The sequence below is a fragment of the Notolabrus celidotus genome, chromosome 15 (assembly GCF_009762535.1).
Source record: "Notolabrus celidotus isolate fNotCel1 chromosome 15, fNotCel1.pri, whole genome shotgun sequence".
In the NCBI taxonomy this organism is placed as follows: Eukaryota; Metazoa; Chordata; class Actinopteri; order Labriformes; family Labridae; genus Notolabrus; species Notolabrus celidotus.
The window spans coordinates 24366989-24392672 of NC_048286.1; the positions used below are offsets into that span (position 1 = coordinate 24366989).

General features: G+C 39.3%; 1 protein-coding gene and 1 long non-coding RNA gene across 2 annotated transcripts in view; one reads left to right on the forward strand and one right to left on the reverse strand.

The window, feature by feature from the left end:
• LOC117827353 (BMP/retinoic acid-inducible neural-specific protein 3-like) overlaps positions 1-18816 on the forward strand; it is a 34420-nt gene extending 15604 nt beyond the window's left edge. Inside the window, exons 5-8 of the mRNA XM_034703918.1 lie at positions 3754-3859; positions 10149-10385; positions 14325-14547; positions 17521-18816. Coding sequence (XP_034559809.1) covers positions 3754-3859; positions 10149-10385; positions 14325-14547; positions 17521-18655 — 1701 coding nt within the window. The 3' untranslated portion in view covers positions 18656-18816. The remainder of the gene's footprint in view (positions 1-3753; positions 3860-10148; positions 10386-14324; positions 14548-17520) is intronic.
• The window catches only part of LOC117827356, a 110521-nt gene continuing 91741 nt past the window's right edge, over positions 6905-25684 (reverse strand). Inside the window, exon 3 of the long non-coding RNA XR_004634194.1 lies at positions 6905-7023. This is a non-coding gene — a long non-coding RNA (uncharacterized LOC117827356). The remainder of the gene's footprint in view (positions 7024-25684) is intronic.

The window sequence follows — 25684 nt, forward strand, 5'->3', positions numbered from 1 at the left end:
AAGTGACCCAAGTATAACAAATCTGAAATCAAAGCCTTAAGGTTGGCACACATTTCAGGATTCTTCAAACCTTCACACATTTAGAGACCACACACTTGATGATAACAAAAGACAGATCGCACAATATCTCTCTCTTCTGATCTTATAGTGTGTGGTGTGCACTACGGAGCACAATATTCCAGATCTCGTGTAGTAAAACGTGACTTCGGTGTAAAAAAAATGGCGGACGAACAGGAAGAAGCATTGATGATTGTTTTCAGCCTCTTACTTTCTGAAAACACACACAAACAAGAAAAACGATTATGGAAAAAGGTCCAAGAGACTTTTGTTTTCGCTGGCGTCATGTTTTGGTTTGTTTTTACTTCCTCTTCCATCAGTCTGCGGAGTCAGCTCGAGTCTTGATTGGCTTTTTCTCCGGTTAACGTGACATTACACACTGTGGGTGCTCGGCTCCTCTCAGAGCATCCCACACACTACAGGATTTCTTGTCGCAAATATTAAACATGTTCATTATTTACGATCTCTCCTTCTGAGGCCTTCTGAGCGGCTCCGACCGGACAGAATCACTCTTAACACACCCCACACCACAGGAAAATCAGACACAATGTCGTTCACAAACATCAGACAATCGGACCTGTGTTGGCTTTGATCGTAAGGGGGAGATCGGGACAAAAATCAGCCTGATTATCCTGTAGTGTGTGTGTACCTGCCTTTAATTGCCATAGAGACTTTATATTTGCAGCAGAGGCCGGGGCTTTCTTCTCTTACGTCACACGATGATACCTTTGTTGATGATGTCATCGTGTTGCATTACACCTGATGTAAGACATAGTGAAAACAAGCAGAAGGTGGCACAGAGGCCTCTTTTTTGGGGTTTAAATGATTTACAAAAACTGTCTAAGCATGAGCTTACATACTTACAGCATACTAGACTTGAAGATATAAAGAAAGAAGAGTACAATAAAGCTGACAAACATTGTTTTCACAGTTTTTCTATTGAGGATGAAACTATACAAAATTACTTTGCATTCTGCTCACAAAAAGAGAATATCCCAAAATGTCAGAAAGAATGTCAAATTTTTAAATATCTCCTAGAGCAAAAATATTTTGGTCCTGTTCCTACTTGATTTGGGTAAGTATGATTTGTGTTTAAGAAAATAAGATGTAAGATACAAGTCCCTTTTTGTATATTCTAGTATTTCTAACACTTTAAAAATTGAGGATTTTTGACTCGCATAGTTTTAAGCCTGGATTGAACAGATTACAGAGATATGAAGCATTTAAATATATTTCAATTATCTACCTGATTATTTGAGTTATAATAATATCAGGCTTTAAAACTTTGAAATGAGTCCAGTAAATTTCCAATGTCATTGATACCTTTTTCAACACCCAAGTAACCAATTTGTTACATTTGATTTTCAACCTGCACACGGTGCTGATGCAGAAACAGTCACCCAAGCTGGGCCAACATTTGACATGCTGTTACAAGTGATCAAAGGGGAGATTCAGACACAGATTTTAAATAGGAGTTTCCTAATGTATACCCAAAATAAAATATTTCCTCTGAGTTATCGTTCATGATCCAGAGAAGGCATATTGTGGAGGGATTTTTTTTCTCTGACTGCATTTCCTAATTTTCTTATTTGGACATTTCATAAACGTCAGCTTTTGTGCAATGTCGTGAAGCTCCCTGTCAACAGTCTGCAGTTTTGAAATAATATAAAACATAAAGGGACCAGGTGACATTTCTCTGTCTCTCCTCTGCTGTCAATTTGTCTGCAACAGACATAAACTTAAAGGGTGCATCTTTATGAAACATTGAAAGGACTTAAAAAAAAAACATCAGTATTTGCTGACCTGTGAATGAGAACAGTCAGCAGTGCAGTGGCTCTGCGACTTCAGCAGCAAACGAAAAAAAAAATGGTTTCCATCCTTCATGTTTGTGCTGATGTGTGGACATACTATTTATCTGTACTATCTGTCTTTACATTTTTAGTGCAAAACTGCCATGAATAAGCAAAAAATACAGTCTCATTTCACTTTTTCACTGCTTTGTTTTTTATCAGTACTCTCTATCTTTGTACTTTGATGGACCACCCCTGCTTTCTTTCTTCATCCTTTGCTTGCAGCTGCTTTGGGCCAAAAATTATGACTGCAGACATTATTCTTTTTTAGATAAGCTTTGGTGCTTATTGATACTATCAAATGTACAAATAATAATGGATATTGTCTCATATTTAAAGCATGTAGATTAGAAAAATATCAAAGTACATTTTGATAACCTTAATGACAAAACAAGCACAAAAAAAGCAAAACACCCCAGTGGGCCCTTGTGAACTTTAATGAAGAGTTCAAAGGGTTAAATACTTGAAGTATGAACACATTATGATTTTTTTAAAATAAATTAATCTTTGCTAAAGGCTTGTCACTTTACTTCACTCATATAGAGCAAAGTTTGACACTTTAGTAGCTCAACTTGAAAATAATATGCCCTAACTCTCTTAAATCCAGCTCAAGGAATGTATTTCCATGACTTCTTAAATCAGGTAGGATTAAGAACAAATGCTCATTTACAGATTTGGCCTGACACTTAGAAACCTCACCTGTTAGCTGCAGGGTGCAGGTAGACAGTCAAATCTATCTCTCTCTGGTTTGCACTTTATTGACACTAAAAACTTTTATATTCCCATGGATGATTTGATTTGTAGTAGACTCTGATAAATAAAACTAGTGTGACATTTATTGTGAGCTGGTCAAACATGTCTGCGGCTACCACCTATTATAAACTAATCTACTGAATATTCAGAGCAGTAGAAAACATACCTGAGGTTTCTGAGAGATTACCTCCCCGGTAGCTTTAAAAAGGAGAGTGAGGTAGCAGAATGGGGGAGCAGTCGTGCGTCCTGTACTATAAAACACCAATCATCCATTTTATCATCTGAAGTGGCTATTAGAGTGTGTGCATTAATCAGCCTGAGGGGCAAACGTAGATGCTAAAGTGAGTAGCCACTGATGAAGACAAGTGCCCCCACCAAACTGAGGACGTGTTCCTCTGGTTATGAATCAGCCTGATGGATTGGACGTATCATTCCATTAATTCCCAGCCAGGCTGACTTCCATTCATTTGCCACTTTGCAGTGTGTGTGTGGAGTTGAGGCAGATTGAGGATCAGAGCAGGAGAGGGAGATGAATTCTACATTTTATGGGATGTAAAGCAGCACCTGCGACACATGACCACTCATTAAAATCACACACGTTCTGGAGTGTTGAGTGAGAAATAAATATTATTCTGAGCATGAAATTATTCTAAGAAGTGATAATCTTTTCTGTTTCTGTGCGTCATAATTTGTAATTTTGTGGCATCCTGATTAATTGCTGTTTTAATTGACGCAAGCAGAAGCAGTTCAAAGTTTTAGACGGTGAGAAGTTGATTTCTTCTAACAGAACCGAACTGATTATTCTGTGTGAAGAGGGAAAGCTTTCAAATAGGAGACCTTTTTAATATTTCTCCACTGTGAGTCATTACATTCAAAATTCATTTGAGGCAAAAAAAAAACCTTTATATTCGCTTCTGACCTTCATTTTTAAAGATATGGGAGGAAAATGAGTTACGTTATAATGATATCATTGATATCTGTCTCCACTGACTTATCCAGGATTACTTGCCTTCTTTTCTCTTTATTCAAACGTAATGAAAGGAAAAAAGTCATCATACGCAAATGCAATCTCACTCTCCTCGTATCCTTACAGGTGACAGAAACCAGAACTGGACCACTCGGATGCAGCAACTACGACAATTTGGACACAGTCAGCTCTGTACTGGTTCACAGCCCAGAAAATAAGGTTCAACTACAAGGTAAGTTATTGCTGAATAATTGCTGGTAATGTTTGTGTTTGTTGTTGCCAATAACACTGTTGAAGTTCATCATAACAGACTTCCCTTTGTAGTTCTGGACGTTTTTAACATAAGATAAAAAAAAAATAACATCACTAATATTAAAGGCATTTCTAGTTCTAGATTGCACCAAAACAACTTTAAAGAAAAAAGAGTTGCACAACTGCACATCAAATAATAGTGAAGTAAAAAATACTAAGTGCGAAAAACAGATTGTAAAGACTTTAATGAAACACTTAGCTCCAAACATCTTAGTATTTTTCTTTACTTGCTGTGAAGGACAAATATGTGCCGCCTCTGAGAATAGTGTGAAGGTGGTTTTGAGTTTCTTAAAACTAGAAAATTTACTGTATGTGGAGGAGCTGGCCTGATTTGCAGCAGTGAATAGCCTAGCTTCCGCCCTGGTTCTCTGGTATCTCAGCTATGCTCTACGTCAAGCTAAGCTAAACAGCTGCTCGGTTAGTGACATTCATGTTTTTGTCAAACTTTCTGTGGGAAAAGAAAATAAGGGCACTTTCCAAATTGGACTATCTTCTTTTGGTGTTGAAAAAGAAGCAGATACAGAAGTGCAAAAAACTGCAGTTCCTCGAGAGTCCACTTGAGGTGGATTTCAAAAGCCGAAGAAACCTCATCAACATCCATGTTTAAATACCTGTTGGGGTAAAAACAACAGTTTTGGACTAAAATTCTTTAATCATATGAACTTTAAGGGACTACGTTTTTTTTTTAACTCATCTGGGGTTTTTTTGTATTAAGTTTTAGAGTTAGTGTAATCAGGCATAATTTAGGGTATGACTGATTTGACACTGTGGCTGTATTGAAGCTGTTGTCCAGGAGGTCTGCCTCAATTCAACTTTTTCGCCTCCTTCTAGATATGCTGAAAGTTAGTTGTAATCACTATTTCAATATGGCAACCACCATCTTTGGGCTTCATAACACCTCTAAAGAAGCCAATAAGACTTAAGGTGCTTTTTGATCAGAAGTACCAGAAACCTTTAGTTCCAAGAACTTATCTTCAAGGAAGGTTCTTATGGCCAATTGTTGTCAGCGTTTAAACTGCAGCCTGAAGTCCATTGAAGATTATGCAAATCAGGCTAGTGACGTATAGAGAAGTAATAAAAGTAATTTCACCGCCAGAGCCATAGAGGGGAGTAAAAGTCTAAACTAGAATGCATTCCTGAATACTCCCTCCAGACTTCAACAGCTGTTTTAACTCTACTTGCACGGTTGTGCATTGGGAGAGGCATTCATGTAATTGGGCTTGAAGAATACAAATGTTAAGGGGTCATTGAATCAAGTGAATCACAGTTGTGTGTAATCTTATTGTGGATGGCGGATGATGTAAAACAAAAAAAAAAAGTGGGTGCTCCACCAATCATGAATGTTCAGCCCTGCCCCCTAGAGTTTCTGGATCTTTGGAAAGTACAACCCCCCCCCCCAAGCAGGGACTATCAGCTTCCCGGGAACTCAATTTAGACCCTGGTTCAGAAATGCACTGAGTTCCTCAAAAGGTCTCTGTTTCCTGGGGAAAACTCCTGCTGTCAAAAAGACAGCCTGAGTCAATATTTTTTACACTCTGTCTAATTCTTAAGACATCAATCTTTAAAGAAAGAAGGTGGGTGTCACAGATGAGATGTTGTTTGTCAAGTGGTTCTCTTTTCAGGAATGAATCAGTACTCAAGTGAAGTGCATTGTGATACAAGTCAAAACTAAAGGTTGATGGGGGACATCACAACACATGACTAAATACTTTGTGTCTTACAAAAGAACAAGTTAGAAACAAAACAGGAACAACCAGTAAACTTAAAAAGTCATTAATAAGCAGCTCCTGGATAACTCTGATTTGAGGTTTTGTTGTATTTAATGATGAGGTAGATGTGAGCATAGTGGAAGATACTTGTGGGGAAAAAACACAAAGCTCTAACTTTATTCATCCAATTTGTTACTTATGGTTTTAATTCTCTGATTCAGAAAAGAACCAGAATCACACAGTGTTTCCCTCAGCTTTCTTTATCAGCTTGTAGTTAATTAAGCTGTATTGTTTTCCAATGGAAGCCCTTTGTTCCTCTTCCTTTAGTCTGTTGAAGATGAGACTGTGAAACTCTGGCAGTTTCTTTTTACTAAACAATCAGCTGTATAGGTTGTAGTAAATAGACTTGTTTGCCTCTCGGGTATTTGTGGCATTGGTTCAGGATAAATCAGGTCCAGAACGTTGTTGTTAATTCAAATCAGTTACTTCTGAACTAATCTTTGCTTTTTACCTACCTAATAAGTCATTAAGTACCTAAACATTTAAGTATCTGTTCTGGTCAATATCCACTCTATAGCAGTCACGACTTATTACTCACTTCTCCCTTAGCAACACAGAGCCTTTATGTGTACAGAATTATAAAAAGTTACAGATCAATGACGTTCTGTGGCAATAGGATGAGGTTAAAAAGATGTTGGCGACATACTTAAAGCATGTTCTAAAAGCTTGAGGAATGAAACTGATTTTGCAAGCTTAGTGTCCTCTGGCAGAAGCACAGCTCCACAGTACAGGCACTTCAACCAAGAACATACAGTCCTCTTTTGTCATGAGCCTGGATTAGTGAACAAATCAAAGGACCCTTCCTCAGGATCTGAGGCTGTATAGCTGGGTCTCATAAAGGTTAGCAATAAATCTTATTCTTAAAAAGCAGTTCTAAAAGTTACTGACAGCCTTTGTTCTTGTGCTAAAACAGGAGTTGTATGTTCCCTGTGATATGGATACAGACTGAGGGAGGTTTACAATATAATGCAGTTCCAGTCAATATGACACAATGCCATACAATAAGATACAATAGGATACAGTGAGTAAGGGATAATGTACGGTTAGCAGGTAGTTTTGGGAAATAGAATCCTGACAGGGTGAGACAAAACCCCTAACATAAGACACAGACACGTTGGCGAAAAATATTGATTAAAAGATTATTTTATTGATCTAAAATGATTAATGTAAGCAGTTTTTAAAAAAATAGTCCCAGTGATTCCTCGTCAGTTAGTGTTCCATGGCGATGGATTCTTATCTCCCTGTTTCAGTCGATTTAACATCAAACTGTCCTCATCCAGCTCTCCTTCTTCTCTGAGCTCTGCGGTTCACATACCTTTAAAAGTAAACAAGGCAAAAGTCACAACTTTTAACCCTGCTGCCATCATCACCACCGCTCATGGTTTAAGTTTATTTGTAGAGTCTGGTAACTTAAAGTTGCTCTCACCTGCTCCACTGCTGTTACTAATATTGCTGGACAGGATCCAATATGAAAATGTCCGTAGCCTGTCGATTTAGCATTCTAACCAAAGCTAACGTTTTAGCCACATTGTTTTGATGTGGACAGACACTAAAATTTTTACCTCACCTTACGGTCTACAGTCTCAAAGACCATAAGCAAAATGTGCCAGAACTCTTAAATGTGGATTTATTTGACATGACCTGTGACCGGTTTGCCTCTGTTAGTAAAAGTTAAAGCTAGGGTTGGTAGTAACGGAAAACTAGCATGAATTTGAATGTAGTGTTTCCTAGGAACTCTGTCTAACGACCATATGATCGTGACTGATTCAAAACCAGTCCTCAGCACATCGTTTGTGTTTTGCACTACGACAACTCATGTCTCACTCAGCGGTAAGAAAACACCAAAACATTATCATAGTGAAAGTTAAATACACAAACAAACATGAAATGTACGCGCAGGAGGCAGGCAGAATGGCAGGACGGGATTTGATTGGTTTCATAAATTGGATCCTGATGGCAGGGATTGGTTGGTGTTTTCTCAGGTTTATTCCGGCTGTAGAAAGCAGCTTTCTTTCACCCTTTTTTAAGAACACATTATTTATTGATTGCCATCAGGACACAAAGATCATTTTAACCAGTTCAACAAAAAGTGTATCTAAATCTGACTACCAACCCCAGCTTTAATAACCATTGTCAAGGGGCTTGACCAATCAGAATCAAGCATCTTACACAGCCAGAAGATCAGTAAAAAAGTCTGGTAATAATTTGCAATACCATATGATACGATACAAAGCTTTAGGATATGATACCTTACAACATGATAATGTGTTAATTTTGTTTATGAAAATTATGACCAGAAATGGTCATCAGTGATATTTTCTCTTTGGCAAAGAAGAGACATTGATTAGATAAAAATACGTTACTGATCATAAAAAATCTGAGGAGTGTTTGTTTTTAACAAGATGATAAACACACACGTGTTCAAATAACTTTTCTTTGTCCTAAAATAAATCAAATATATACCCACAGTGGCCAAAGAAAACTTTTTTTTCTTGACTTGTAACAAGGAACATTCCTCTACACTACCACTTCGGTCTGTGTGCATGGCATTTACCATGCCTCAGTAGATCCGCAGGCAGGGACACGCAGCAGCATTGCATCGGTGGGAGAGTCTAGGCTAAATTGTACAACTAACAAATCACCAAAGTAAAAGTGTTGAGAGGGAAATATTTGATTTAAACACTTCATACAACCCTGATACAAATTTCTGATCGACTGTATGAATGAGTTAGAGAGAAAACGTTTTGACTGAAATGTAATGACTTTTTATTGACTAAACTACACTCAAATTATAAAGTGCAAAAATGACTTAACTGGGATTAAATCTAATGAGCATTTTCAATCTGAGACTGAAAGAGCCAAAAAATGAACACTGATACATTAATATATCATATGAGAGAATATAATTTTGTACAGTACGATACAATACAAATCAATTTTAACAAATTATGATGAAGTACATTCCACATGTATATAGTGTTGCAGATTTAAAGGAGCCTAAACAAGCGCACCTCTTCAGTGACGTTATGTCACTCACTCATCAGTTATCAATGACTGATTATCTGGGGGTTGGGTTTTCTATATTGAATCAATGCGAACAAATGAACATAAGAGCATGCCAGTGTGTGTCTTCATTGATTCCGAAGGTGGGGTGCAATGATTAGAGAGCTGTGGCCCTGTACACTTTGCAGTCTGTTATTCAATTTTTAAAATATGTCTTGGGTCATCGTTTTTACAGTTATTAGTGGATGTTGACTAAACGTCTTTGTTTAGACTTCTTTTAATTGGAAAATCTGCATCGCTCACAAGATTCGTCACACATTCTGTCATATTATTATTCACATCTTGTATATATCACGGCTAAAATTACTATCTTACAGTGCGTCACATTCACCTGAAAACCATGAAAATGATTCACAGACCAGATCTTGATTCAGTCCAATGACCTTAAATATTCAGCTCATTCAACCACTACTGTAATCTTACAAACCTGTTCATCTTCACAATCCTGTCAGGTATTAGTCACCTACGTCACTGGTCAGGGGTCTTTCCACAATCATGGTCAGACCTCCACATCAAAAGTGTATGAGCATGTGCAGTGGTCTTTTTTCTTTTTAATGTGGGGAAAGTTTTAAAAAGCTCCCTTTACGATGTCTCTGAACAACCATCCATCCATTATCTTGACTGTTTATCCCGTTTGGGTTCACGGGGGGAATTAGGGCCTATCTCAGCTGACATTGGGCAGAAGGCACGGTACACCCAATATATCACAAGGCTAACATGGAGACACGGACAACCATTCACACGCACACTCACACCTACGGGCAATTTAGGCGAGCATGTTTTTGGAACGTGGAGGAAAGCCGAGCATGCACGGGGAGAACATGCAAACTCCACACAGAACGGCACCTTCCCGACCAAGGATTCCAACCAGAAACCTTCCACTGCACCTCCGTCTCTGAACCATCTTGTCAATATCCTAATGTCCACATCGCCCCTTATTTAGGATTTTTGTATTAAATAATGACGCAGGTTGAAATTACGTCTATTACTGGATACCATTGGAGAAATGGCGTCAGAAAAATAGTTTCCGTTCCTCTTTCACACCTAAGATAAAAAAATGTATCAAATCTACTTGAAAAAAAGAGTTTTCAAACATGTTGCCAGCGGTCTGTCTCTGTATTTATGCCAGTTTTTTTGTTTTTCATCCTGTTTTCAGCCGAAGTTCAATGTTGAAATCCTGCTAAGTGCTCACTGGGAGTTATCTGATTGATATTATTAAATGCATACTTGAACTTCATAGAACTTCAAATGCTTATAGTAGGAGATATAAAGTATATTTGCATCCTTTTATGTTTGTGAGACATGATTTAACCTCATAAATCTTATGTTAAACATGACGTCGGCCTTTATCTTCATCCAGTCTGTCCTCCTTCACAGGGCTGCAGGTCATCCTCCCCAGCTACTTGCAGGGCCGCTTCATCCAGGCGGCTCTGGACTACATCGGGTGTAAATCTGAGGGTCAGTTCATGTGTCAGAACAGTGACTGCTGGTGCGAGTGCAGCGCGGACTTCCCTCAGTGTAACTGTCCTCATGCTGATTTGGACACACTGGAGAAAAACCTGCAGCGCTTCACAGACGCCTGGAGGCAGGCCAACCAGGAGTTTGAGGAATCAGGTTAGTTGGGCTGCAATTCACAGTTGATCCTCAGAAAGTGGAGCTGAAAATGTCAGCTTGAAAGAAACCCACAGGTTGAACATGGGCTTGTAAATATGTTCCACAGAATTACTGGCTGTCAGGATTATACTTCTATGAAAAAGAGTAATACACTTGCAGATAAGGTTGAACATGTACACATGCCTTTGTTCTAAAAGTATTCCTGGTTGTCAAACTCTGCCAGCTGCACGACAAGGAATCAGGAGAGCTGTCAATCAAAGTGTCAGATCAAATGATGGTTCAGATGTTCTTGTGTGCTCAGGGCTGCAGAGAAAAAAAACAGACTCTTTAAGAAGTCCATCTGTTGTCAACAAAGTGCTTTGAAGAATCTCATACCAGAGGTGGAATGAAAGGCAAAGATTGACATCCTATAAAATAAATATGCTCATTGATGTTCTTTCTATACGAGTACTATTAGTGCTATATGAGTATAAGGTGGCTGTAGCTAAAAACTGACAACTTCATGTAAAAATACATATTAAATTATAAATGCTAAATTTGAGGTTTTTTTTAATTGGAGCTTTAGAGGTGTTTTATAAAGTGTTTTTAGAGACATGCTGGTCGTGTCCCTAAACCTAAACGAATGTGAAACACCAAGTATGTAAGTTCAACTTTTATGAGCTGGACAGGCGATTCTACTTAAGGGTGTCTGAAAGTGATTACATTTTATTTTTTTTAAGTTCTGTGTTCAGTATTTAGAGAGGATAAGAAAGTTGATAGAGCAGGAAACTGGAAGAGTGAGGAGTGACATGAGGGGAGGAGAGCAACTCAGGCCGCCAGCTTGAGGGCTGTAATTTGTTCTTTTATTTTGCTATAACAATAACTTTATTAAACTGGGCTAACTTTAACTAGCTTGAGCTTCATACTTAGTTTTCAGAGATAAAGTGGTCTTAGCATTCTTATCTTAATATCAAATAAGTAAGCTAACTATGTCCAAAACTGTTAAAGCTGCAGTTGGTAGGATTGGGGTAAAACAACGGTACTTATTTTGTGCTGTGATTGGCAAAAAAGTCATAACACTCATCAACAGCCATCAATAAATGAGGTATTTTAAGATTATGGTGAGACCTCTGTATTTTCCTATGCCTCTGTATCCAGCAATCTATAAATTCCAATCGCTCCAGTCAGCTCTGACCAATCAGAGCCACTCTCCTGATTGGTCCTCCTCCATCGTCCTGATTGAGAGTGCAGCGTACAGGAGCAGAGAGGGGGGAGAGGGGTGTAGTGAGAGGGAAATCTGGTATTGAGGGGTAGTGTTGACATTCGAAATCTCTCCCTGAACTGATGTTTATTCCAGGACTACCAACAGCAGCTTTAAGTACTATTAATAATTCCAAGCTGTATAAACAATCAGAGTCCATTTTAATGGAAAACCTGGTGAAACAAATATCTAGAATCAGAATCAGAATCAGAAAAGGGAATATGTTAAACTTTCATTCAATCTTTTCAGTGATTTCATATATTCTTATTTACTGGACACTTTGGATACATTTCATTTCACTTAGCTAGTCTACCTCAATGCTTGTCTTAGCTCCATATTATTTAACTTTTTAGAGCTATTCAACTGATTCTTTCTTGTGTGGGTGTTTCTAAAGGTTTTTATTTTGTTCTTCTGCTCACTGTTTTTTTTTGTGTGTCATTCTTCAAATTATATTTAGTTTGTTAAGCTAAGCTAACTTAATGCTAGCTTTAGCTCATGGACTATATACATTTTTTTTTGAAGCAAATCGTCGGCGGGTGCCATTTTGGAAATGCTAAACACAACCTAACTTTGTCCGAGCTAGTGTGAGGTAAAGAGCTGGGCCTTTTTACTAACAGCTCCGGGGTGCCCGCCTGTCAAACAAGTCAGCCATGCCCTTAGTTAGGCAAAAGTCGTAAGTTTAACCCTCCTGTTATGTTCGTTTCTCTGGGTCCTGGGTCAATTTGACCCGGGGATTATACAATTATGCAAAAGTGTCAGAACCCCAAAAAATCCCAATACACATTTTTTTTCAATCTAGTTTTTAACTGCATTACTAATCATTTAAATCAAGATTTAGTCCATTGGTGTTCTTCATTCTTAGATCATGGTTCAATGAGGATAACTCGTTTTTCATTAAAATTCATGTTAAAACTTTTTTAATGTACATTGGAAAGCCCTAAATATAAATACAATAGTTTTACATGACATATAGATTTATGTTTATTTTATTTTAAATTTTGATTTTTTTATGAAGTGATGTTGATAAATTAACATGACACCTCTTCTGTCACATGCTGCCACGATTTTTATGCTGCATTTAGCTGGTTTGGAAGGCATATATTGCCTAAAATAGACTTAAAAAAGGTTAATTTGACCCGCAACATAACAGGAGGGTTAATATCTTCAAAAATAATGAGTTATGAAAACATTCACTCCTTGTACAGCGTGAATTGATAGATAAATTAGCTATTCAGACCTTAACCATTTCTTGAACCAGGTTGTAAACATGTTTATTATTGCTGCAAAGATCTTCTTTTTTGAATGGGTGTTTATGTGCTGTCTAGTATTTCTGCAGGACACTCAATGAACTGCAGTTTTAGGCACTTCTGCATGGGCTTCATATTTTAAGACTGGAGCTTGTCACTTACTTTAGCCTCATATCTTGTTTCAGACATGAGAGGATGTTCTCCTCTTACCCTCAAGAAGAACCTTTAACTTTATCTGAAACTAACTAAAAGTAGTGTCAACAATTCAATACTGTCATCATGGAAATGTTGGTGAAAAATATTTAACAGAGAGAAAAATGTAAGTCATCTGACATATTGAACTGTTCATTCAGCTCTTTTGATTTAAACACTCCAGCCACAGAGCACCACTTAGCTTAAAATCATGATGGTGAATACAACAGTTTCCCATTGTGGAAGAGCACTCTGTGTCAGCCTCACTCCACACTCATTTCCCTTAGCTCTACGCACTTATAAAAGACCTCTACACAAATAAATGACCAGCAATTAAAGAAAAAGCTGGCTGGCAGCCAATTCCCGAATAATGTATCGTTGCATTAATTTTGAGACAGTGCCATAATTACCATAAAAACATCACACCATTGCAGGGAAGATTAGGCGCCTTGAAGAGTATTTGCATGGTAATTTAAGCAGATACTTGCAGCAAAACTTGACAGATTTCTTTTTTGGCCGTGATACAGAGGAAAGAACCTGCTTTTTAAGAAAACCCATCCAAGGTTACACCTATGCTTTCATCATTGCACTAGAATGAACTGATTTTTAAAGAGGAGCTTATAGATGCACACCTTTGACTCAAACTCCTGTTGTCTTGAAACTAAGTGTCTCAGCTTTGTGTCTAATTTTGGATTCCAAATCAATCCTGTCATTGACTTTGAAAACAATAAACAAAAGAATGCACTACTGTTATATGTGTACCTATTTGTCAAAACTACTTCTACTTCTTAGACGTGACATGCTAATGTGCCCAAAAGTTTCCCCTTGCAGCACAAAGTGTCTGGGAACTTTCCAGAAATGCACTGTATTTTTTTGTTACGTTTGACACAAGTGATTACAGCTAAACGCCTCGCTTTCACATTGTTGAAGGCAGGAACAGCAATTTAGCTTTCAGTGTCACTCTAGCTAATTGCTGCTTTGAAGGTGTGCAGTGCTGTATTCTTGGGGAAAAAAGATGGTGATTAACATATAGCTGGTTACAGAAACAGAATATGACAAGCAGATGAGAGAAAGAATCCTTCCTCCAAAAGAAATCAGAAAACAAAACCTGTTCCTCTGGCATGTTGCAGCTGTTATCCCTCCTCTTGAGCTGTTTGCTTTTCTGGGACAAACATTGAGCAGTTTTTTTGTTGATATTGTTACCCTGCGGCTTGTAGCCAGAGGCAGTTTACTTATTCATGTTTCCTTTCCTCCCACTAGACGAGTTTCAGAGCTTTGTTGGGAAACTGCCAACCCATTACGCCGTAAACACATCTGTCGTGGAACACTTGTGGAGGACGGACGCCAGCTTGTCCCAGCGCTACAGGCAGCTGGAGACCAGCAGCGACCAGCTTCTCACCAAAGCCCGCCGCACCGCTAACAAGCTCTTCAGCCTCAGCAAGAGGTGCAGAAAACAGCCCAAAGTCGTTTTGCAGAGGCCGAGGTAAGAGGCAAGACGAGACGGGGACGAGGGGGAGGAATATTTATGCTGCAACCTGTTAACCCAAGGTGCTCCCAAAAAACTTATAATTATGAAAATGATTTATGTGCCGGGTGGTGGAGGAAAGCAGCCGAGCGAAACAGTGGTTATTAGAAGGCACTTGAGGAGGAGGAGTTGTGGAGTGAGGTGAAAAGTGCTGACAGGAGCAGGGCTGCTCCTCTGTTCGAGACAAACGGGATCATGTTCGGCCAAACAGACTCGTTTCACCGTCTGCAGATTTAAACTGCATTACAATCAATCCGGCATCTTAGATTCCTCATATAATAATCCATTTATTTTAACACAATCACATCCAGGAATTTAAGCTGCCAAGGCCACTAATACATAACTGATTTTTTTATTACTGTTACAGCTGCTGCTTCAGCATCACTCCCATGCTGCACACTAGATTTCAGCAGCTCTTAGAGACCTCTGTGGTCATAACTTCCCTCAGATTTATGCCTCTCTCATGCACACTCCATGTTGATAGCTATTTCTGGCAAGGAAATTAACTAAATGACACAATCCATCAGCTCAGAGTCAAATGAAGGCACAGCCTCCTCAGTCCACAATCCAATTACACATCTTTATCACACTCCTATTGCTTGTAAAAAAAAAAAAGGATTCTATAGTGGTGCAGGGTCATGAAGTAAAACAGGTTTTTGTGTTCATTTAGAAAGGATATTGTGGTTTTTATTAATCTTCTTTTCCTCACAGTAATTGAATTTTAACAGCATTGTTTTTGTGCTGCAACCATGGTCAAAGTAGTATAACTTTAAAATGTAGATAAAGACTTTAAGAGTGTGTAAGTATGGGTGTGTTTATCTGTCTGCATGTGAGTGCGTGTCTGCGTGTTTCAGAGGCATCCATCTGCTCCTCAGCAGGGGGATTTCAATAGATTAAAATGCTCATTTTGATCTGATTCTGCGTCTCTGTCTCCAGCTGAGTCTGAGTTTGACTGAAGTTGTTTTCTCATATCAAAACAACATGTACTTTTTATGAAAGGCAGGATTAATCTTCCTTCCCTGCATAATCACAAAAAAAAACAAAAACATAACAAAGACTCAAAATGAAAAATCAGATTACATATCCTGCAATAACTGGAGATGTTCCCATCTCTTTTTTTTTCATCCTTATACTGATTCTTTGGGTATTGGCCAACAGTGAGCCCCTTAGATATCAGTGTGATAAAATTAATTACATATTATTGAAGGAAGAATACTGATTGTTAACATTTTGCCAACTTTGCCAAACACTATACTCTCTGCTAGCACCAAACTGTTGTTGTTTATTAGAGTCAAACAATTATTTATTGAAAACTTACTGACTTTTAACAGAGATGAAAATCAGTGCAGCCTCAGTTTTATTACCATGAAGTGGGCAAAAACATGAGCAAATTTCATGGTTATTACTCTGAAAAATGATGTTTATAATGAAAGCCTCTGAAAAACGTACCACTATGGTGTGTGACAGTGAAATTGCTGACAGAGAGGTTTTGTGTAAAGCCAGCATTTCTGGCATAATGATCATAAATGATTTAGAAGCCATCTGTGACTAAAATGTGGGGCAAATTTTAGTCAGGTATTTTCTTTGTGTTCAGATTTTCTTGTTCCGTTGGGGTTGAAGTTTCATCAAGACAGCCCTGGACCCTTTAGATAACATGAAAAAGAGATATGGACATGAAACGTTTACAAAAGATTCTCAAAGTTACCTTTAGGGTGTGTACTGTGTATGCTGTTACTGTATCATTTAAATGTAATTATTACCTGGCTTTTTTACTGATCTACAGCTGTCTAAGATGCTTGCTTCTGATTGGTCAAATCCTCTTGACAACGGTTTTTAACTTTCACTAACATGAGCAACACCAGAGGCAAACTGATCACACGTCATGTCACATCTATCCTCAGTAAAGAGTTCCGGCACATTTTGCTTCTGCTTGTTGACACCATAGATCGTAAGGTGAGGTAGTTAGTTGGTTTTTCTTCGCTTCAAAACAATGTGGCTAGAAAGTTAGTTTCAGTAAGCATGCTACAGCAGGTTACAGATATTGTCATATTGGATCCTGTCCAGCAGTGTTAGCAATGGCAGTGGAGCAGGTCAGAGCAACTTTAGGTTACTTGACAAAAAGTAACTCAAACCATGAGTGTATGTGATTACAGCAACAGTGTTAAAAGCAGTGACCCTTTCCTTGCAGCCGGGTAATAAGCTGGATAATGTATGGGTTAGAAGGTAGTTATGGGAAATAGAATCCCGACAGGGTGACATTTGCGTCAGTCTCACCTTTCCATATATTATCACTTATACAACAATAATCCAGTCTATTCATTGATCCTGTACCGACTGACATACTTGCTGATGTCACATTTTTTGGTATCAGAAACTGATTTTGATGCTGATGCTGGTTTCAGTATTGGGACAACTCCAGTCCAAGCGGTAACCTCCGGTCTCAAAATATGAAGCCTATGCGGAAGTGTTATAAACTGCTATTCATTGAGCATCCGCTTGAGGCTGGCTGCAGAAACACTGGAAACCACACACACACCAATTCAAAAAAGACAATCTTTGCAGCATTAATAAACATGTTTACAGCCTGGTACAAAAAGCGGCTTGGCTCTGATTTCTCTATCAGCACACACTGTATGGGACAGTTCAGAAGATATCAAAATTACAAGTTTTTGCCCAAATAAGGACATGACTGACTTGACTGACAGGTGGGAACACATAGCTGTTGGCTAGGAGGCTCAAAGCCCGCCTCTTTACGTCACACTTTGGTTGAGTTCAGCATTACCAATATGGCTGCCACCAACAATTGGCTTCAAAACAGTGCTCAGGAACAGATGGGTGACATCACGGATACTACGTCCATTATTTATATTTATATTCAGTGTTGTGATTTTAAACCGTAGGACTTTAACACAGCTGTCTTCTCCTCCACAGGCCTCTGCATTTCTGGCTGAACTACGCCCTCTCCGTCTTATACTGCAGTGAGAACAACCAGGTTGGAGTGTTCAGCGACGAGAGCCGCAGCTGCTCCTGCCCCTACAGCCACCCGCCCTGCCATGGCCTCATCCCCTGCTCTGTGGGCGATGGTTCCCGCTGTACCTCCTGTTCAGTTGAGAACCGCACACGGTGCTCCAGCTGCAACCTGGGCTTCACCCTGACCCAAGGGGTCTGCCGGCCCGCTGTGCCCGACCCCACAGACCCCTACCTGGGCTTGGAGAGTGACCGTGACCTGCAGGATCTGGAGCTACGCTATCTGCTACAACGAAGAGACCCTCGCATCACGCTGCATGCCGTGTTTGTGAGCAACGACGTGCGTGTGAACACTTGGTTTGACCCGTCCTGGAGGAAAAGAATGCTTCTCACGCTCAAAAGCAACCGGGTGAAGTCCAACCGTGTTCATATGCTGCTAGGGCTCGCTCTGCAGTTCTGCCTCACCAGAAACAGCACGCTTGAACCAGCAATGTCTCTGTTTGTAAATCCCTTTGGGGGCAGCCACTCAGAAAGCTGGACCATGCCTGTAGGGCAGCACGGATACCCAGACTGGGAGCGGACCAAGCTGGATATCCCGTTGGACTGTTATAACTGGACGTTGACTCTGGGAAACAGATGGAAGAGCTTTTTTGAGACTGTTCATTTCTACTTGAGGAGTCGTATCAGGGACCCTGCTGGAGTGACAGGAGGAAACAAGAACGTGACTGTGTATTACGAGCCTCTGGAGGCAACAGAACCATCTAACAACATTGGCTACATGAAAGTTAACAGCATGCAGCTGTTCGGATACAGTGTGCACTTTGACCCTGAGGCCATCCAGGACCTGATTCTGCAGATAGACTACCCATACACTCAGGGATCACAGGACTCAGCCCTGCTGCAGCTGGTGGAGCTGCGCTACAGGGTTAACCGTCTCTCGCCTCCAGGGGCTCCACACGTGGATCTGTTCGCCTGTCTGCTCCGCCACAGGCTTAAACTATCCACCGCAGACGTGAGCAGGATACTCACTGCCCTGCAGGCTTTTAGTGCCAGACAACCAAACCACGTAGAGTACGAGGCAAATAAATTGTGCAGTTAATGGACACTATTAGATGTTTTGTACTATTTCCTTGCCACAGACAGGCCTGTATCCTTTGTCAGCTGGATCTATTTGTGTTAAGTGTGTGGTTATGTTGTTCAAGGCTTTGTTGTACATACACTTTGTGCAATTAAATTTGGTGTTTTTATCATTTCACTGTAGTTTTATGTATAAAGGCTCCTATTTTCAAAAAGGCTTTATTAAATTCAAAATATGACACACAACATCATTGTTAACCATATTACTATAGTGGCCAACACATTTCCTGTCTTTGGACACATCGGCAGAATTAATGCTTTATTAATGTAGTACTACTACTTAGTTTTAGGTTGCAAACATAGACAGTTTAAAAAGATTGACAACATCACAGCTGCCTAAAAGGGAAGCCAAAACATTTGGAGCTCCAGCTCCTCCATAATAACAGATGGAACATGGGTTACACTTGAGAATTAAGATACAGCTCAAACATGGTTTCTATCATGACAGTTGCTTCTTGTTAAAGGTGGACACAGAAATTTAACTGGAGTTATTCAACTTAAGTGTCAATCTGTCATTAAAGACGCTAACTTCAAAAACAGTTAATCTGTTACTTCTGTTGAAAATTAACGCGTGTTAACATTAAAGTTAACATTAAAACCAGATGAAAGTCCGACAATCCTACCCCTCCTACAACAGAAAGGCTCCCCACAATCCAAGTCCAGTAACGGATTTAATCCAAACACATTATATCTATAATGATCCACTTCAAATCTACTAAGGCCGTATGCTCTGCTCAAGTCATCTGTGATCCATCTTATGTTAAAGTAAGGTTTGGATCATTCTTCTTTTTCAGGTAAACATATTGACTGCGAGGAAAACGGGTATGTCTTCATTGTTGTCAGTCAGTGAGTGGCACAGTGGTGCCCCGTTTTGGGGACAAGTTTTTAAATCTTTCATAAATTCTCTCCCCTCCATGACCACCTCTTGATACAGATGTGTGACAACTAACAGGAAAATGACGAATTGAAGAAAAACAAATTTAAAAGAAGTCAAAGGTTGCGATAACTGCTTTTCAAATTATCGTAGAACAACAAAAAAGTAATTAACAATTAACAGATTAATAGTCATGTGCCCAGCTCTGGTTCTTTTCATACTGACTCGTGTTACATTTTCAGAGAAATGTCATTTAATCTTGTATTGACGCCATTATGAGGGAATGTGCTATTATCCTTGAGCATTCTTTACCTGATCAGCAGAATATTGGAGTAAAGAACATTGAACTCTCTTTAGCTGTAAATGTCTGTTTCAAACCAACATAATAATCTGCTGTGGACCGTAAACCCCTGAGGGATCTTTGCTGTTGTATCTGTTAATTAAATGAGTGTTTTGGCTGGTAGGAGGGGCGTGACATCCGCAAGTCCACCGGCCAGATCGATCCTGCGCATGCTTTGGCTCCAAAATCCATCAGCATTGCATCATTCCAACGCCCGTCAGAGCAATATTTTGGCTTTCACTTTTTAAATGGGAGGAGATAGAGGCATGCGTCTTCTGACAAATTATGTATTATTTCTGGAGATTGATTAGCTACTGAATAAAAGCGGATAAGGAAAATCTGTACGAAAACCCTTAAAGCTACAAAAACAAATCTGATATATAACATTAGCAGCAACCACTTTTTAGCTAACGGAAATGTTAGCCAGGAATTTTACACTTTTCTCTTGTACCATCAAATGGTAGTTTGGTGATTGAATGTTGTTGTTGGCTGTTTTCTATTTGAGCTAAATACATATAAAATATGCCGTTGTACTGTGAAGTACAACCTGATTTCTCCTTCATAGATTTTCAGTTGCCAAACATGAGTAATAGCTAAAATCATAACGGTCTACTCTAGATTCATGTGACCTCCTGCCTTGGACAAAGTACAACAACTTTCTTCTTTAGGTAACTTTTTGTTTAGCCTCCCACCCTGAGCATGAGATCAGAGAAAAACCACTGCCATGAGGATATGGTCAATCATTGTATCAGGTTTTTAGGGTTTAATTTGTTCAGATTTGATGGACAGTGACAATATGTGACATCTTTTCCGACCCTAGCTTTGCCAAATTCAAACCAGTACTAAAAGAATTGACAAAAAGACAAATAAGTTCATTTCTCATGTGAAAGATCCAAATCTGTTAAACCCTTGGCAGCAAATACTGTATCCATTAACAAGCCTATCACTTATTGTATCGAAGCAGGGTGAAAAATCAAATTGTCAGGGGGCTTTTGATATTATTATCACGTCACATTTTAATCATTCTAACACAAAATACTAGCATGCATCAACACACCCACACAGCCTCTCTGTTTATCTCTTTATGTGTCTGGAGAGTGTGTGTGTGCTGTGTTGTTTTTGCCCATCTGGAGCCTCAGAACACAAGGTCTCCATTCTCCATTGAGGTAGCAGCCTTGGCACAGATTACTAAGTATATAGCAAGAGAGGGGGGGAGGGTCAGAGCAGCTTTCCTCTGTTCCTCCAACGTCCCCGTCCGCCATTCACACTTACTGTGATAGATGAGCTAGGGCACAGCAGAGACATGCCCGGCATCAAACAAAAGTAAGGCAGGTATCAGCGACAAGGATAGGACTCTCGCCTGAAGCTGGACCCTCACAAGAGTGACTCTGACCAAAAGGGAAATCAGCTTTAATCTGCCAAGAGCTGTCAACAGAGGAGCTGCAGGCTAGCAGCATGTGCAGTTTTCATTTGCTTAGCATTTAAGAGCATGTATAGGAAAGTTGTGGCTTCATCAAGATTCACCAGACATCTTTTCCTGAGATTAAAGCCATCGTTCAGGATGAATGTAAAGAGGGTGAAAATCTGCTTAATCTGTTTATGTAGCCCTGGATTGATGGGTAAAGCTGAAAATGATTCTGGAGGCTTTGATGTCATTACTATTATGGTAATAAGTTTTACCATATTCCATAGGCTTTCTTTTAGTCTAAACATTGATTTTACGACATTATTGACTTATTTTATGACACAGCTGTGTGTCTCCAGGCTATGACACGAGTCTTTTACTGATCCATCAGACATCACAGAGCTCTGCTATTGGCTAGTTAAGTCGTATCAAGTTTAAATCCCCCTTCAAAATTCCCTTTTTACACCCTTTTCATTTCCTATTTCTTGGGCAATCATTTCAAGCAGCTTTTATTTTTTAGCTGCTTACGCAATGTAAGAAGCTACACTTCTAATTAACACTCAAAAATCTACATCCAAAGTTTGTAAAATCCACTGCAGGGAAAGGTGGTGTTTGAGGAAGATACTGAATCTGGACTGTGTCCCGGTAAAGGGTTATTAAAGCCTGTGGTTAAACAGGGAGCATCTGGTGTGTTTCTAAAATCTTTATAACAAGCAAATATTCTGCATCTGGGTTTGGAAATGTGGTGCAGGGCTGTTGGAAGCAGTCCAGCACACCTCTCAGGTGAGTCTGACAGAGTTTGTTGTTGTGAGCAGATCTGGTTTAGAGGTCAGACTTTGGTTTGAGGACATTCAACTTCTCCCCAAGATTAGTTCAAAAAGTTTTTTGGATCATTTGGGTGAAAAAGGCACATAAGGGGGAATTTCTGATGTACTACATTTGTATGTATTTGGGTCAAAGCTGATAGTACAGAAACATATTTCAATAGAAGATAATGGTTTACAATACAAAGTTAACAACGTTTTTACATATCACATTAACCTCCAAAGAATCAAAAGCCCCCAAGAATGTATGAGCTTTATCAGGACTACAGAATTACATGCACAAAGCAGGAAAAGTTACAAGTAGTTTTAAAACTTTCCAAAATTCTGGGAAGAGCCATTTACAGAAATATTCTTCTGAGCTTTCTTGCAGAAAGTTCAATAAGAGAATCGATGCCACTCTGATGCCTGTAGGCTAAATACAAAACAGCTAAACCACCACTGAGCTTAGAGTCGCACAATATTTGTTTGACCGGGGGCATATTAAATTATCCAAAAGTGTCAGAACCCCAAAAAATCAAAATACACATATTTTTTTAAACCTAATTTTTAAATCCATTACTAACCATTTAAATCAAGGTTTAGTCCGTTGGTGTTCTTTAATTCACACAGATGGTTCATGGATAACTCACTTGTTTTCATTAAAATTAATGTTAAAACTTTGTTTAATGTACATTGGAAAGCCCTAAATATGAATACAATAGTTTGACATGACATAGTTTTTTTGGGGGGAGGGGGTTTTGGGGTTTTTTATGAAGTGATGTTGATAAATTAACACCACACCTCTTCAGTCACATGCTGCCCAGATTTTTATGCTGCATTTAGCTGGTTTGAAAGGCATATATTGCCTAAAATAGACTTTAAAAAGTGTCAATTTGACCCGCAACATAACAGGAGGTTTAAGCTAAGATCAGTCATTTACATCATAAATGAATATTATAAATGGAATGTGAACCAAATGCAATAGAAAACAATCTTTAACGCTTTTTATGAGCTTTTGTGCTTGTTTACTTTACAAGACCCCCTCTTACGTGGCCATTGGGCACCTGGAACATGCTTCACCTTAATTTCCCTATTTTTTTATGGTGTGAACAAAGAACATCATTCAAGTTTCATTTTTTATTTTCTACAAACCTCATGATTAAAGCAAGTTATTACTTGGCTGTGTCTGATTTGTCTAAACCCTATAACAGTCGTTACTAATTTTCAACTGCAAAAGTGAGGCCGGGTACATCCTAATCAAACGCCATATCAAATCAATATACAGACTGGAGTTCGGCACATTAACCACATTTTACCACTGCCTGTTGACACTGTGGCAAAAACATCAGCTTCTGTTTGGATTCTAAAATAGCAAACAGTTTCCCTCTCAGGCTGGTTTCGAGAGTCGGGAATTAATGAATGTTTCCAGGCACAGATGTGAGAGCCATCTGAGGAGCTTCTGAACCCCAGCCATCTCTGATAAGGGAAAGTGGAGAAACACCATGTCCTGCAGTCCAGGCAACAGCAACAGAGCTGGTCAGTGCATCTCCATGAGGGGCAGCAATAACAGCAGTAATGTTAAAAGTTGTGACACTTGTCTCATTTATGTTTAAAGGTATGTCAACTGCAAAGCTGTGATAAGGAGAGCTGAATGAGGACGGACATGTTAACAAACATTTCTGCAGAAGTCCTGTTCACTTTGTCTAATGTGGCCTTCAATGGAATTGTTCAGTACAATAATTTGTACAGCAAGGAGGCTAATACAAATCTGTTGCCATGGAAGCATTAGTGACCATGGGCTTGATGGTCGAAGATAGAGCTGTCACAATATCAGATTTTTATGTTAGGATTATCAGGACCAAAACATGTTTTATGGGTAGAGTACCCCGCTTTCATCTCCTAAGTGGTTTGTGCTGCAGGAGAAACAACACGCTGCGGCAAAGGCTAGCTAGCTAGTTACTGAAGGTGCATCTCAGACCCCGAACAATGTTGTCTTTTTCTTGCTGCTGCTCTTCTTCGTCTTCCCTTCACATTATGGCAAGTGGTAACTGGTGTAAAAAATACCACGTCCCCCCACTATGAAGCAATTAGTTACATAATAATTCCATATTCTTATTTTTAGCACAATATCAATATTTTGTTGTTTTTAAAATGTGGTTATTTTTAATACCAGCATAGTGTAAAAATCATGGTTGGAGGGATAATTTTTGTGCTTTTTAAGGTGTATAAATAAATAATTGTTAAATCAACCAAAGCATATTTATATAAGTGTTTTGTGTCGACTTGTTTGTGTTTTAATTTTAAGTAATAAGGGGGATAATGTTTATGTGTGGAAGGTTATGCAAATTAGAATCCTTCAAGGGTAAAAGCAGATTTATACTTCTGCGTTGAATCAATGGCGTAGTCTACACCGGAGGTCCCCTACCTACGCAGAGGCCTATGCACGTAGCTGACGTGCACCTCCTCCAAAATGTAACTATGCGTAGAATTGAAGCGGACCGCAAGCCCTGTGATTGGTCCGCTCGGTGGCTTGTATTTCCCGCATTTACATCACATCCAGGATCCCCGCTCATCGGCCACACATCTGCCATGTATTTCGTCTCCTCCTCTCTATTCTTCCCTGTAATCATGCCTGTATGACAAACAGCAACATGTATCAGCTGTAGATCAACATGACACGCTCTGAATCAATGTGGAAAAGTAAACAGAGATCGTAGCGAGGCTGGAAGCAGATGACCGTCTGTCAGAGGGAGTGCACTGCCTTCCCAAGTATGTGGTGCTCATGTCCGCATCAGCCCCTGCTGCGTAGGGGCGATGCAGAAGTATAAATCAGCCTTAAGACTAGACAGGGTACTTCCCCACCTGTCGGGAATCTAATTTGCATAACCTCTTATTATTCACTGTACATTATCCTCTCACATATTTAATAATACTAGTTTAGTTAACAATAAAGGGGCAAATGCATACAATTTTCGTAAAATCAGTGACGTATTAATTAAGAATAAACCCAAAGGACTCTTGCTAAAAACAAAAAATCACTGACAGGCAAGCAAACGGTCAAGTTGATTTTAAGTGACAGCCCATAATGACCTTGCTGCTAAACTGAAAAGTGCTGACAAAATAATGGGAATTTTCTGAGGCTAAAGATTCCATAGTCAGATTGAGAGGTTTGTTCTGTTTATTGTCCTGCTAATTGCTGTGCAATGGCCTGCTGCTGTTGCTTATAAAGAGCACTCAGTTTGTGTGTCAGGCACTGACTCAATGTTTTTACAGTTTTTTAGAAACAGGTTGCTCCAGTGCTCTGACCTGCACAAATGTGGACCCTCTGACCTAGTCTGTTTCTTCTGCCAAGTTCATTTGTCACCATGATGTTCAGATTCAAATTTTTTGCTTAGGAATCCTTCGCTTACCCTACAGATAGCTCCTCTACTTAATGATATACTTGAATTTAACACTTGCAGAACAGATACATTGATGATAAAATGATAATTTCCAACTCAACCTGCCATGCATGATCAAAGAGAGAATCTCTTCTCAGCTTGGGCAAGTCTGAATATGCTGCGATAATA